This window comes from Onychostruthus taczanowskii, unplaced genomic scaffold (assembly GCF_017590055.1).
Source record: "Onychostruthus taczanowskii isolate IOZ18803 unplaced genomic scaffold, ASM1759005v1 scaffold56, whole genome shotgun sequence".
Lineage (NCBI taxonomy): Eukaryota > Metazoa > Chordata > Aves > Passeriformes > Passeridae > Onychostruthus > Onychostruthus taczanowskii.
This window is the reverse complement of record NW_024503235.1, coordinates 3,342,850-3,358,483: the sequence shown is the minus strand read 5'-3', so window position 1 is coordinate 3,358,483 and position 15,634 is coordinate 3,342,850. Positions and strand designations below refer to the sequence as shown.

The 15,634-nt window shown below is 48.7% G+C and overlaps 1 protein-coding gene across 1 annotated transcript; it reads left to right on the top strand.

The window, feature by feature from the left end:
* Positions 1-4,289: 4,289 nt before the first annotated feature.
* Positions 4,290-14,952, top strand: GNL2 (G protein nucleolar 2). The gene is given in 17 exon segments (XM_041417663.1): positions 4,290-4,428; positions 4,521-4,605; positions 6,148-6,242; positions 7,132-7,271; positions 8,481-8,665; positions 8,928-8,994; positions 10,069-10,227; positions 10,792-10,905; positions 11,051-11,179; positions 11,498-11,602; positions 11,701-11,859; positions 11,994-12,119; positions 12,439-12,711; positions 12,714-12,889; positions 13,494-13,573; positions 14,254-14,357; positions 14,772-14,952. Coding segments are annotated over 17 exon segments (2,211 nt in total). The 5' UTR covers positions 4,290-4,364; the 3' UTR covers positions 14,922-14,952.
* The last annotated feature ends 682 nt before the right edge of the window (positions 14,953-15,634 follow it).

Sequence of the window (15,634 nt, the reverse complement as noted above, 5' to 3'; positions counted from 1 at the left end):
TCTGCAGGATGGTTTCTGGTCTGTTTCCTCAGATTTTGAGCAATACATCCCATGCCATGGGGGAACAAAGGGACAGCAATAATGGACAGCTTGCAGTTGTGGGTTTGGAACTGTTTCATTTCTCTCTTACTTGCTGAGATTTGGAACCTAAAGAAGATGAATGTCACCAAACACACATTGCTTCTATCACATTCTTAACCCTCTCTGGGTAATATAAATCTGTATTTTTCATCATCTACAGTCAATGAACTGTGTGCACACACACTCCTCACACAGTAATTCACTGACTTTCCACCCCCAGAGAGTTGGAGGTAATGTATATACTCCTTAGCCCATGTTTATGTTTAAATGATTTCTCACTCACGAGAAATCTTAGCTTTGATTAAAGGAAACAAAGTAGGATAGTGAGAAAGAGGTTATCTCCAAAACTATTGTTTGGATTACCTTGTCTGAGAACACTAAAAGGGTAATTCAGATATATATTTACAAATTTTATGAAGTCAATAGACTTCACAAAGAAACATGGTAGGCATCACATTTAAAAAATCTATATTAAAAGCACAGAAATACCAGTATATTTAATCAGTCACCATCAATAAATCACCCTGATGGCATTTATGTACATGGTAATACATCACACCAACTGAATGCCAAACCAGAGTGTGGATGGAGCTGCTTGCTGGAATTTCCAGGATTTTTGAAGAACAGGAAAAGAGAGGCAGCCAGGTGGGTGGTATATTGTAATTTCCAGCCTGAGGTAAAATGCTGGTTTAGAGGCAGACAGGGCCACAGAGGAGCCCAGCCCATAAGGCCAGAAGTTACTTTTCCTGACTGACAAATCAAACCAGGGGGAAACATTCCTCTTTAGCTGCTTTATCTCCCAGAGCACGGGTGCCTGCTGGATCTGCAGTGCTGGCAGATGTTCCCAGGGTGAAGCCCAGGGCTCTGCAGCCCAGCTCTGACCCCCCACGGGCTCCCAGGGCTGGACCCTGCTGCCACAGCTCAGCCTGGGCTCTCAAAGCCCTCTTACACCTTTCTGCCTTTTTTCTTGACTTCAGTTTTCTCCTCCCTCCCGTGTTCCTCTGTTGTTCCAGTCACCATTTTGGAAACTCCATATTCAAAGCAACAGTTCAGGATCATTTTGTCTTTCCTGTCACACCTGGAACCTTTTGCCAAGGAGCCCTCCCTCCTGCTCCTGCTCCTGAGTCCCTGGGAAGCCATGCCTGAGGAACTGAGCTGTGCTGATAAACTGCCTACAAGATCTTCTGCTGTGATTTAGAAGATGAGCTACAAAATCCACTTGTGCTCTGCAGGGAAGTGCTGCAATAGAGGGAGATGGCTGAGGCTGCTTTATCCTGTAAATGAAACAGGGGAGCTCAGTGCCACACTGAAAAAGGGCTGCAAATGCAAGTCTGGTCTTGTTCTGAACTCTTGGAAATCTACTTTTCCTTCATTTAATTGACAAAATCTGTAGATCATACGAGGAAGACAGTGCCTGCCAAAAATCCAACATCACTAGTTTTTAATAATACAATGGGAATAACCCCTCAGAACATATGTAATTATGGGAATGAGTCATTCCGATGGCATCATGTAACCACATTCACTGGGATTTGACAAAGATGAGGCCACATAAAACTCAAAATTATTTCATTTCAGCCCTGGTCAGGCAGAGGAGCTGAGGCCACGTAGCAGAGGCGATGGACAACGATCTGTGACCCTGTTGTCCAGGCTGGTTGTGGCCAGGACATGAACGTGGCCAGGACAGAATGAGAAAAAGCTAAATATTGAAATGGGAGGATGTATCAACAGCAAAGGAAAAGCTGTGAGTCATGGAGCAACAAAACATCAGTTTAGTGGAGCAAAATATCCGACTTGCACGTTATCAGATACACAATAAGCAGCTGCAGCCTCAGGGATGCTGCAAGTTCAACTGCTGGCCCCAGTGCAGGAATTTGGGTCAGGGGATGTGTGAGAGGTGCCAGTTTGAAAGCAGGTCCCGCACGTTATCAGCAGGATCTTTTCTTATGACACAAATCCAGGCTCACAGCCCACCCCAAGGGCTGGGTAAGGGGTCTGAGCCCTCCCACCAACGCTGCCAACCTGGGAATTCAGCACCCAACTCCGGGGCATCCCCAAGACAAGCTCTCCTGCCACAGCCTCCTGCCCGAAGCCGGCTGGGTCTGTTCCCTCACAGAAAGAGACGGCGACTTCCTGGCTGCTCCCCAAGATCTCTTGCTAACAATAAAGAGGGAGTTTTCTTAAGGGAAAGGAAGAAAGAGTTGGGGACAGCAGAGCAAAAGTATTACTCAACTATTTAGTCTAAAATTTTGAAAATCAAAAGGCTCTTCTGACAGATTGATATCGACTCTAATAGAAAACACACTTGTCCCGGGAAAACTCTTCTGCATGAGCCTCGAGTCTGATAGCTTAAACAATTATCTACAATTTGGAATTGATTTTTTATAGCCACATCAATGTGCACTTTTTCAATGCCCAAGGCACAGATAATTCTATTAAGAGAAAAACCAGAACGTGTAGGCTTAAGCCAAACAGCCTCCAACTCCAGACTCAGTCTTACAAAACATGTCCCAAGGCCTGACTCATCGTGGCTCCCTTGTACAGCAGGGACTCTACACCTCACAGCAAAACGCTGAAAATCATTAGAAGAACAAAATCCCAGCAGCTCTGTTATTGTTCTGGGTTTAAAGGAGCATTAGCAGCACCAGAAGGACATTGCACTGGCTGGGAACGCTCTGCTGCTAATAAGCGTTTGGGAAGGATGGGCCAGAGCTGTGTTTTGGGCAAGTATTCCCCAAGGTGCTGAGCTTGGCCCTGGCCCAAGCTCTGCTATCAATTAACACTGTTTGAGTTCAGCTTTGTTCATTTCCCCTAGGTGAGGAGCTTTCAAACTGCTGTTACAATCTGGCAGTAACAGGAATGTGGCCTTTGGATGCAGACCTTGCACAGATTTCATCTGTTAACGCACCATCCACGCAATTCTTTACCCGCACACAAAAACACGCAGTGTTGTTATTGCTAATTTTTAAAATTCTTTGCCAGTAACCCAGAAAGAGCAGCCCCTTTTCCATGTAAACACCCATCTGCACTGCCTGGTGCTCGAGTGTCTGCTGCAGCAGTGTCCCTCTGGCTGTCCCTGTGCCCCTCTGGCTGTCCCTGTGCCCCTCTGGCTGTCCCTGTGTCCCTCTGGGTGTCCCAGTGTCCCTTTGGCTGTCCCTGTGTCCCTCTGACTGTCCCTGTGTCCCTCTGGCTGTCCCTGTGTCCCTTTGGCTGTCCCTGTGTCCCTCTGACTGTCCCTGTGCCCCTCTGGCTGTCCCAGTGTCCCTCTGGCTGTCCCTGTGCCCCTCTGACTGTCCCTGTGTCCCTTTGGCTGTCCCTGTGTCCCTCTGGCTGTCCCTGTGCCCCTCTGACTGCTCCAGTGCCCTTCTGGCTGTCCCTGTGTCCCTCTGGCTGTCCCAGTGTCCCTCTGGCTGTCCCTGTGCCCCTCTGACTGCTCCAGTGCCCTTCTGGATGTCCCAGTGTTCCTTTGGCTGTCCCAGTGCCCCTCTGGCTGTCCCAGTGCCTTCTGGCTGTCCCAGTGTCCCTCTGGCTGTCCCTGTGTCCCTCTGACTGTCCCAGTGCCCCTCTGGCTGTCCCTCTGACTGTCCCAGTGCCCCTCTGGCTGTCCCAGTGCCCCTCTGGCTGTCCCAGTGCCCCTCTGACTGTCCCAGTGCCCTTCTGGCTGTCCCAGTGCCCCTCTGACTGTCCCAGTGCCACTCTTACTGCTCCAGTGTCCCACGAGCAGCCCCAGTGTCCCTTTGGCTGTCCCAGCGTCCCACAAACAGCCCCAGTGTCCCACCAGCCACCCCAGTGTCCCACCATCCACCCCCATCCATCAGCGAGACGCAGGGAGCGTTCCTGCCGCTCTCCCGAACGATCCCCATGACGTGTCACTGCACAAACAGCACTTCCCAAACAATGGGGGCTCCCGTGCCAGCGCCCCCGCCGGGCCTTCCAACCACCCCGCGGCCCCGGGCCGGACCCGGCCAGACCGCGGCGCTCCGGGCGGGCACCGCCACTCCGGAGACGGGCAGGGACACGGAGCGCAGTGACACGGAGCGCAGGGGCACGAGGGGGACACCAAGGGACACCAAGGGACACCAAGGGACCCCGAGGCCGGGCAGGCCGAGCCCGCGCGTCGCCGTGGCAACCGGGCCCGGAGGTGCCGACTGCGCCTGCGCCGCCGCGCGCGCCGCCGCGCTGTAGCTCCCGGAAGTGCGTCAGGCTCTGCTGCGCGCCGGAAGTGCCGTGCGCGTGTCCGAGCGCTCCGGGCCTGTCCCGACACCGATACCGGCACCGGCACCATGGTGAAGCCGCGCTACAAGGGCCGCTGCTCCATCAACCCCTCCCGCGCCAGCACCAACCCCGGTACGGGCGGGGCCGCGGGCCGGGCGGGCTGGAGCGCAGCGGGCCGAACCGAACCGAACCGAACCGGGGCTGATGTTCTCTTGTCTCCGCAGATCGCGTCGGGGGCGAGGGAGGGAACAACATGCGGGACCGAGCGACCATCCGGCGGCTCAACATGTACCGGCAGAAGGAGCGCAGGTGAGCCCGGCCGCGTTCCCGGTGCCGGCCGGGCAGGGCCGCGCCACGGGCGGGCCACAGAACGCCTCGGGGCTGGTGCTGGGAAGGAAAGATACGTTATTTAATAAAAATTCTCGTTTTCCAGTAGGAAATTACCCCAAAAATTCTTCCCTGTGAGAGTGTAAGGCCCTGGCACTGGTGCCCAGAGCAGCTGTGGCTGCCCCTGGATCCCTGGCAGTGCCCAAGGCCAGGCTGGACAGGGCTGGGAGCAGCCTGGGACAGTGGAAGGTGTCCCTGCCATGGCAGGGGTGGCACTGGATGGACCTTAGGGTCCTTTCCAGCCCAAAGCCTTCTGTGCTAGGTTCTGATTCTGTCCTGTTATGATCTGATGTCTGGTAGGTTTGTGTGCCAGCTGAAGTTCTGATGCCTCTGACAGCTCCTGGGCCTTTCCTGAGGCTGCTGCGCCCTGCAGACACTCACATGATGAATTTGAACTGCAACACATGTGTTTTATCCTGTCTCAGAAATTCTTGTTCACTCAGCCTTCATTTCTAGAACATCAAGTTTTAGTTAATGCCATTTTTTAGGGTGTCTAAACCATTATTTTGGGCTGTTGGTAGTTCTTTTGTCATATGGAAACTTTCTAAGTTGCTCTGTGGTGGGCTCTGTAACCCTGTGAGTTGGGGAGCCTGAGCCTGATCCCAGGCCTGATTCCAATCCTGAGCCTGATCCCAGGCTTGATCCTGATCCCAAGCCTGGTCCCAGGCTTGATCCTGATCCCAAGCCTGATCCCAGGCTTGATCCTGATCCCAAGATTGATCCTGAGCCTCATCCTGAGCCCGATCCCAGGCCTGATCCTGAGCCTAATCCAGAGCCTGATATCAGGCTTGCTTGATCCTGAGCCTGATCCTGAGCTCTCAGCAGCCCAGCCCAGTGATGCACCAGGGATACAGCTGGGAAACCCTTGATGCATCTGCTGGAGAGATCCAAACCCCCCAGAATTCCTGAATTTCCCAGAGCAGCACAGCTCAAAAGCTCCCCCAAAACCCCTGAAGAGCCTCAGCTCCCCTCAGCATCTCCACAGAGATCCATGGCAGGGGAGCAGCACCCCTGTGTCTGTGCCATGGCACTTCTCAGAGCCCTGTTTCACATCAGCTTGTTTGGTTTCTTTTGCCAAATTCAAATTTCCAAATTTCCTACTCTTTGGAGAGCAGACAGGGAGGAGGGATTTTGAGATATTGCTGAGTTCAAACCAGGTCTCACCTTGCAGATCTGTGTGTGTGAGTCCTGCAGAGCTGGTTAAAAGGCTTTGTGAGAGAGCACAGTGGGATTTGCCAGAAAGCAGCACTGGTGCCTTTTGCAGCCCCAGGAGCCCTGCTGGGCTGCCACAAGCAGCTGCAGGGAGGGTCTGGCCAGGCTGGAGTGAGACCAGGGGCTGTGACTGCCATGGCTGCACTCAGGGTTGGGCTAACTCACCCCATGGAGGGCACAGCAGCATCCACCACTGCAGGGGAAGGGCCCCTCTGCCCTTTGTGCACTGACATGGCTTCATTTGTCCCTTAGGAACAAACGTGGCAAAGTGATCAAACCTCTGCAGTTTCAGTCAACTGTGGCACCAGGCACTGTCGCAAGAGTGGAACCAAATATCAAATGGTTTGGTGAGTTTTGTCCAACTCCCAGACTCAGCAAGCTTCAAAATTATTGAACTTAGTGTGTTGCAAGGTGTTTGTTTCAGAATGGTGGTCTGAGAGCTGTGTGGGAAGGTGAAGGGCCCCTGCTGCTGTTGATGCCTTGTGGGGCTACCTAAAAACAGAGGCCAGACAAAATTAAGGCAATAAAAAGCAGTTCTATTTATTGAAGGCCTTCAGGTGCATTTAGAGCAGACAAAGCCCCCAGGGGCTGCACCCAAAATGGACAATGGGTCACAGGTTTCACACTTTTATAACTTTGGGCCATTTGCATATTGGGAGTTCATCTTCCAATTCCAGCTTCAGCTAATGAAGTCATTGACCCCAAGTTTGCTCCCCCCAACTCACTTTTGTTTCAATCTCTCAGGCCTGAGGCAGTGAGGTGTCCTTGATTGCCAGGCCTGGAGAGGAATTGTTGTCTGCCCAAAATGGGAAAGCAGCAGCTCACACAGTGTGTGGAGTTTGGAGTTACGCACTAAAGAACTGCAGGATTACAAATAGATAAAAAATACAAAAGCCAAAATCCTAAGGCATCCTTGTCACCCCTTGCCTGTACCTGGGCTTTGGGGCTTTGTTTTCCACACACTCCCCTAAGGATGGTTATTTTGGCTCCTCTATTTTCCTCCAAGGTTTGCCCATATGTATGCCTGTTAAATGTCCTAGAGATACTTAAAAAATTTCCTATAAATGGTGGGAAAGAAAGGGATTGGCTGCTTATTTAGGCTTGGTCTCAAGTAAAACCCTTTGGGTTTTCACTGGTGTTTTGTTCCTAGATGGAAAGTTCATGTTTTATTAGTTCCCCAGTTGGAGCAGTTGAGATCAGGAATGGCCAGGTGTGATGTTTGTTTCTCACCCTCAGGAAATACTCGTGTGATCAAGCAATCATCCCTCCAGAAATTCCAGGAGGAGATGGAGACTGTGATGAAGGATCCTTACAGGGTGATCATGAAGCAGAAGAAGCTGCCCATGTCCCTGTTCTACGATCGCATCAAACCTCATGTGGGTGTCACTGACTGTGCACTGTGTGCACACCTGGCAACAGCTGAGCTGTCCCTGCTCTGGCTGGGAAATACTGGCTTCTGGAAGGGGCAGCTGTAGTGGGTTCCTTGGGGAAGGATGGTTCTGATCCCCTGTGGCCATCAAGTGTAGGGGCAAAGATTATTTAATAAAAATTCTCATTTTCCGATAGGAAATTACCCCAAAAATTCTTCCCTGTGAGGGTGTAAGGCCCTGGCACTGGTGCCCAGAGCAGCTGTGGCTGCCCCTGGATCCCTGGCAGTGCCCAAGGCCAGGCTGGACAGGGCTGGGAGCAGCCTGGGACAGTGGAAGGTGTCCCTGCCATGGCAGGGGTGGCACTGGATGGACCTTAGGGTCTTTTCCAGCCCAAAGCCTTCTGTGCTAGGTTCTGATACTGTCCTGTTATGATCTGATGTCTGGTAGGTTTGTGTGCCAGCTGAAGTTCTGATGCCTCTGACAGCTCCTGGGCCTTTCCTGAGGCTGCTGCGCCCTGCAGACACTCACATGATGAATTTGAACTGCAACACATGTGTTTTATCCTGTCTCAGAAATTCTTGTTCACTCAGCCTTCATTTCTAGAACATCAAGTTTTAGTTAATGCCATTTTTTGAGGGTGTCTAAACAATTATTTTGGGCTATTGGTAGCTCTTTTGTCATATGGAAACTTTGTAAGTTCATGTCATAAGAATGTTATTTAAATTAGGGAAAAGGTTGTGTTAAAACATGCATTACAAAAACAAATTGCTGCTTTCAGCCATGGATTGATTGCTGTTCCAAGACAAGCTGGCTTTCATTGCAAGCTTTAAAATCTAGTTTTGATTGTAATTATGCCTGACAAAAATCTGAGAATTTGGCGAGATTTGTGCTCTTGTTAGAAAAACAAGCAATGATCAAAGATAGCAGCTGAATTTTCATCACGGTGGTTGTAATTGCATTTGACACCATTTATGGTGGAAGAACTGAAGCATGGTTCGTTGGCAAGTGCAGAATGTTTTGTTGCTTATTAAGTATCCACTCTTGTGTTTCTCAAAGCTTGAGCTGGAAAACTCAAACATTGTTAAGGAAGTGTCTGTCACTTGTTAGAGGCTGCCAGGGCTGTGTTGAGCTTGGGGCTCCTTCCTGTGTGTCACGAGAGATGGGAAAAAATAGTGCTTGGAGTTTGTTTTTTTTTACCAACCTGTTTTTTCTCAGACCTCCAGAGTTCACATTCTTGACACAGAAACATTTGAAACAACGTTTGGCCCCAAATCACAAAGGAAAAGACCAACTCTGTCTGCAAGTGATGTGCAGTCTCTGGTGGAGAATGCTGAGGCCTCGTCAGAATCTTATGACCAGGGCAAGGACCGAGACCTGGTGACAGAGGACACTGGTGTAAGGTGACTGGAAAGGAAAAATGATTCCTTGTATACATGTATGAAAGGCCAGCCTTGTTTTTAAAGAAGGATCTGGTACCTCCATCAATGCTGTTACTTGTGTGAGGAGGAAGGAAAAGGAGATTAGCTGAATGTGGGATTTTGGCTAAATACCAACTGTTACTTGGGCTTTGTCCCCTCTTTTGTCTGTAAATGGCTTAAGAGAAGAGAAAAAGATCCTGATCCTGTATCTGTGGTTGCTGATGTTTCTGGTGATGTCTTCTAGGGATGAAGCACAAGAGGAGATCTTTAAGAAAGGACAGTCCAAAAGAATCTGGGGTGAGCTCTACAAGGTAAATGGCACTTGGAGTTTGCAGCAGTCACATCTGTCAGCCTTTACACAGTTAGGGGCTTCAGCAGAGCATTGAGATCCTGTACAGCAACAATGAGAAAAACAAAAAGAGTAGATTTTAATTTCTAAATCTCTGCCTGACTGAGCTTGATTCTTGAGCTCTTGTCCTGCAGGAACAAACATTGTTAAGATACATGATCTAGAAGAGGACTGGCAGAGCGAAGGTGTAAGTTTCTCTTGGATTCCTGGGTCTTCACCACAAGTAAAAGAGTCATGTTCCCTTAAGTTTCTTTAGGCTGAAAACATCTGGCATGTGGATGGGGTCATCTTGGGAGAGCTCTGACCCTCAATTCTCCATGAGCCACCATGGCTGCCAGAGAGATGGAGACGGAGTGAATCGGGGTGGTATGAGCAGTTTGTGTGTTCTCAGTGACTCTTAGGTGTGAAATTGCTTGACTTTTTGCTCTGAATTTCTGAATGTAGCTTAAAACCTTTTCATTTGGAACTAAAAGCACTGAGAATGGTTGAGCAAAACAGATTTCAGTAAGAGGCTGCCAAAACTGCAGGAAAAAGCTGTGAAACAAATTCACTTGGCTTGAAACAAGTCATAAAATGACAGCTCCCTGCTGTAGTTGCTTCATGGACTAACAGCAGGTTCCTGCTTGGTTGTGTGTTTCATATTGGTCCAGAAAACATCCTTTGTACCCTGATCCATTATGAAATGGTAGAAGGGAGTTGTTGCTGATGGAGGATGAACACTGGGGGTTTGTGTGCTGCAGCACTTTAGTTTTCCCATTTGGGTGTAGTGTTTTCTTTCCCTGGTGCATAAGAACAGGTAAAAGTCATTCAGCTGTCCAGGCTGAATTTGGAGGGGATTTAGGAGAGGAGGGAGTAGAGCATCCATGGATGTTAGTCTGAACTTTACAATCTGTGGGGAACTAGCAGTTTGTGAAGGATACAAGGTTTTTTAATTAATGATGTAGTTTCAAATATGACTAGTTTTCAATTGGGAGGTACAGATATCTTGCTTTCTGCAAAATCCATTACTTATGTGTTTTTTTTTATTATTTTTCAGGTGATTGACTCATCAGATGTTGTTGTTCAAGTTCTTGATGCCCGAGATCCCATGGGCACTCGCTCTCCTCATGTGGAATCCTACCTTAAAAAGGAGAAGAAGTGGAAACATCTCATTTTTGTCCTGAACAAATGTGATCTCATTCCTACCTGGGCCACTGTAAGCACAGTCCTGCCTGTTACTCTTCTTCTGTGGACCTTCTTTGTTCCTGCTGTGGCTGTGCTGCAGCTCTGTGCCAGTCCCCATGCTGCTCTGGAAGGGCGTACTGCAGCTGGGGCGCTGGGAGTTCTCTGCTTGCCTGCAGTAAAAGTAACAATTACCATGTAAATCTGTCCAAGTTTGGCCATGTTGAGCAACACACGCCAGCCACAAATTCCCTACTTCCTCTGTCTGGATTTAACAGTTCAGCTGTTGTCTCCAGAGTGTGCTAAATGTTAGTCTGCCTAGGATCCATATCCACCCCAGCTGGTTTGCTTTATGTCATTAAACTAATGAGTTTTAGCTAGCAGTGAAGGCGTTTTTGGGAAATTGTTTGTCTTTAATACAAACAATACTCAGGGCTTTTAGCTGTTGGGCTGGGGAAGTGCTTCAAAGGTTCTTCCCTAGCAATGTTCATGGCCAGTTGCAGTTGTGAGCCCAGTGCAGATGCTGTGTCCTCCTCTCTGAGCTCACAGTGTCACTGTCCAGCCCCAGTCTCTAACCCAGTCCCCTTTGCCTCTCCAGAAGCGCTGGGTTGCTGTCCTTTCCCAGGAGTATCCAACACTGGCTTTCCACGCCAGCCTCACAAACCCATTCGGCAAAGGTGCTTTCATACAGCTCCTAAGGCAGTTTGGAAAGGTACAAAACAATTTTGGGGATCTGTGGTTGGTTTGGGGGGTTACTGTGTGTGGTCTTTTGCTTTGTTAGCGTTCGGGGTTCAGAACTGCAGTGGTAATTCTGTCCCTCACTCCAAGATATAAAAGGATCTGTTATTTCTCACCAGTTACACTCTGACAAGAAGCAGATCAGTGTGGGATTCATTGGTTACCCCAACGTTGGCAAGAGCTCAGTGATCAATACCCTACGCTCCAAGAAGGTCTGCAGCGTGGCCCCCATTGCAGGGGAAACAAAGGTAGGAACAGCCCAGTGTTAAAGATACAAATGTGGTCATGTGAAATCAGCCTGCTGACCTTGTCAGGTTCTGCACTGACCTGCACAGGTTGTGTGACCCTGAGGAGGGGCTCATGGACAGTCCCTGCTCTGAGGCAGCATTCCCCAATTCCCACACTGTCATACTGCAGGGCTGTGGTGGGAAGCTCAGCTGCCCTCACTCCCTGTCTGTGCTCTCCTGATCCAAATGCTGGGTCAGGCTTTGTTTCTCTGATTGGTCTTCAAAAATGAAGCAAGGCCTGTGTGCAGGTGCTGATGGGGAGCTGCTGATCTCTTCCAGGTGTGGCAGTACATCACCTTGATGCGGCGGATCTTTCTCATCGACTGCCCTGGGGTGGTTTATCCATCAGGAGACTCAGAGACAGACATTGTGCTGAAGGGAGTGGTATGTGTCTGCACTGGGTGCTGGAAGCCTTTGCTTGTTGGCACTGTGATGGTCTCGGAGGGTTGATCCTCTGCTGATCCTCTGCTGTGGTTTTTCAGGTTCAAGTTGAGAAGATTAAGAGCCCTGAAGACCATATTGGTGCTGTGCTGGAAAGAGCCAAAGCAGAGTACATCAGGAAGACATACAAAATTGATTGCTGGACAGATACAGAAGACTTCCTTGAGAAACTTGCTGCTAGGACTGGAAAACTGCTAAAGGTGTGCCAGCTTCCTGTATTTGAGGGCTGGAAGAGCCTGTGGCCTGTTCTGAACATGGGAAATGTTTCTGTTGCTCACGAGGCATGGGGGGGCTGTGTGTCAAACATGGACATAAACTGTTCTGTTTTTCTCAGGGTGGTGAGCCTGACTTGCAGACTGTGAGCAAGATGGTTCTCAATGACTGGCAGAGGGGCAGAATCCCTTTCTTTGTGATGCCACCATTTGCAGAACCAGATCAAGCAGGTCAACCAGGTCCCCAGGTAAGAATGTGATGCTTGTGCCTCCTCTTTCCACATACTTGATTTTCCTGATGGTGTTCACTGCTGCTTTTCCCAGAGTGCCATGGACCTTGGGCAGTGCATGTCCCAGGCTCTGCCCAAGCATGGTCCTTCAGGTGACACCTGAGTTTGGTGAGGACCAGGTAGCAGTGCTCTTCACAGAGATGTCTGAGTCATTACTACCAGAAATGTCAGAAATTATGTTGTTATCTTAGGCTTTTTCTAACAACAGAAAATGGAAGTTGATCCTGAAGATAGTGGGACAGGCTTTGGGGATAATACATCTTGCTTTTCCTTGCAGCCTCCTGTGTTGGAAGCAGCTGTGACATCCAGCCAAGATAAGACTGAGGAGAATGTCCCTGAGTTGGTGGCACCAGATGTGGAGCCAGCAGAAGAGGGGAACAACACAAACACCGAAATCAGCCAGCTCATGTCCCACATTCGGCAGAACTTCGGCAGGATTAACGTGGCACCTCAGTTCTCAGAAGAAGACCTGGTTCCTGTGGATGTGCCAGGTTTTGATGACGCAGACGATGATTCATCTGGAGAGGAGGAGCAGGAGGAGGAGGAGGAATGGAGGAGGAGGAAGAGGAGAATGAGGAACATCAGGATCCAGGAGAGGAGGAATTGCAGGTGGCTGCACCAGGTGTCCAGGAGAGCTCTAAAGCAGTTCTTAAGGCTTTGGAGGACAAGATTGCAAAATACAGAAAATTTTTGGATAAAGCCAAGGCCAAGAGATTCTCAGCAATAAGGTACCTGAATCTGCCCAATACATTGCAGGGGGGAAAGGGTTGATGAGGCTCTGCTGTAGATTGACTCCATTTCTGACTTGCTTGACACACATAAATTGCCACAGTTTATCTGGCTTAGCTGTAAGGGTTGGGAATTGGGTCAAGTAGCAGTTTGTTTTTGAAAGATTATTCCAAGAGCTGCTATTTACCAGCAAATTTAAAATGTTCTCACTTTTGGAAAGCTGCCTCCTAAACTATGGATTAGAGTTAGCATTATCTTGGTTATGTGGGCAGCAGTACTGCATCCTTGGATCTCCTTATGTTGGGTAATCCCAATGGATATGCCTGTGCAGTGAATCCTGGCCCATACAGCAGGCCCAGTTTTAGCAAAGCTCACCCACCAGCCTTGTGAGGAGAGAGATTTCAATGTTTAAGTGCTAGATTTTCTCTCTCATATAGCACACAAGCACAGTAACTCCAGCAGCAAGGGTATTGCAATATCCTGCTGCAGAGACTGGCTTTGATGCTGACAGGGGACTGGGATCTGCTGGAGTCTGATGGCTTCTCAGAGGTGGTCACTGTTTGTGTAACAACAATCTTTTATTGCTGGTTTTATCTTCCATAGAATCCCCAAGAGACTGAGTGACACAGTGTTTGCAAAATACATGCAGAAGGATGAAGAACCCAAAGAAACTGAAGACAGAGGTAAAACAAGATTAGTAGATGTTCTTAATCTACATTTGGAAATCCTATGAGCCAGAGGAAAAAAAATAGCGTTAAGGGGAGAAGCATCCACTGGATCCTGCATGCAAGATCTTTTCCCCTAAAACTACTTAAATCTCCCTTTAGCTGTCCCAAGGGCTGCTGCTCACCTGGTGTAGCCTTCCTGTGGAACAGCTGTCTGTGTGATGGGAGATGTCCCTCTCAGTGAGGGAAGATCCAGTGAAGGCAAGTTTCGTGTTCCAGCAGCCTGGGCTCCTGGCAGGCTGCAGCCAGAGCAGCCCTGGGTGTTACAGGAAGGAGTGGATGGGGTTTGGGATGTTATAAAAGCAGAGATACTTCAGGCTGTAGGTTTTTACCAAGGCTTCAGTTGTTGTAGTCAGTTTGAGTAAAGGCACAATCAGGTGGCAGAGCCCTGTCCTGACAGGACTGTGGAATTCTCCTGGACTTGGATGGGGCTGGAGCAACCTGCTTCTCGAGAGCAGTTTTCACTGTAATAGCTGTGATTCCCTTGTGAGGAACATTCATGTTGTTTTGGTAGAAGTTCTTAAATACAGCCAAGGGAATGTGTTGCTCAAGGAGTTGAAATGGTGACCTCAGCCTGAAGGTCTTCAAACTAATGAGTGTTCTGGAAGATACCAAGTGTGTATCTCTGCTGTTTGCAGGCAGCATAGAGAAGAAAAGAAAGAAGAAGGAAGAAGAGGAAAATGATGATGATGATGATGACCAGTTGGGTAAACAGCCTTGTAAGAAGCTCACATCCAAAGAAGTAAGTGTGCTTTCCTGTGGTACAGCTGAGCAGGGAAATAAGCTGGCTTTTTTATCCTTGGCGATATCACTAAAGAGCCTGTTGTCACCAAAGAGCTTTGAGACTTGGGCATGAGCAGAAGGGGAATGAAAACTGAATTGTGTTATGAATGTTCTGTGACAGCTTCTGTCACCCCCCTCTTACCTGACTGTGCACACCAGATTGATTCTTGTATCTTGCTGCAAAGACTGGAGCAGAGCTTACTCTCGTAAGACCACGGAGGGTGGGTTCTGTATAGAGTCACATCAGTAACATTTTGTTTGAAATTATTTATTTTACTTAACGTGTGTGGAATGCAAAGTGAACACCATTGGAGAGTTGCAGACACTGAGGCTCTGGATGCTGGGGATTTGCTAATGTGTTTTGTGTTTGCAGAGGAGACGAGCCGAGAGGCAGCAGCGCTCCAAGAAAGTCGGAGTCCGGTATTATGAAACTCACAACGTGAAAAATAAGAATAAGAACAAGAAAAAAACTGGCTTGGAGGGACAAAGATCAAAGCAGAAAAAATACAAACATAAGCAATAGCTGCTTATTCTATTAAATTTTACATAAAACAGCTCTAGTATGCGGTGGCTTTTTTTACTATAAAACTTGCGGTTCCTGTTCAAAGCCCAGTGTGACCGGTCTGTCCTGGCCCCAGGAGCAGCATCTCTCTCTTTGTTTCTGCATCATCTGAAAGTTCTTTGTGCAGTTGGAGCTGATGGTATTTCCACATCGCTGTCCCAGGCCAGCAAACACTGCAGTAGCCAAACAGCTATTCCAGTGTTGCTCAGTGGTGGGGTTTGGGTGGGTTTGTTCTGGAAACTGGCTTTATGGGGTTTTCACATGGTTACAGGGAATTCTCTTTCCCTTGTTCACCTTCTGTGTAACCAGCTGCTCACAGAGGTACCTCAAGCAGGAATTTAATTTGCTTCCATTGAGAAGTGAATCTGTGACTGCCATTGTCCCCCTTCATTTCACCAGGAACAATCACACCCAGAGCTCTGGTGTTGCCTGGGCTCAGTTACTGCTGATGGTTCTGACAAGGGATTTCCACGTACAGCTGACAGCAGCTTGCAGGTACTCAAGGAAATGCCCCCAAGACACCTGTCCCAAGAGTGAGCTGCCATTTCTTTCTTGGTACATGTGACTTACTTTTCTTGTAGGCACTTCTATATTGTTTCTGAATCTTCTACAACATTTCCAAATTAATGTCAGAGATGTTTGCATTTAAAAATGTTTATTAGTTATTGCTTTGA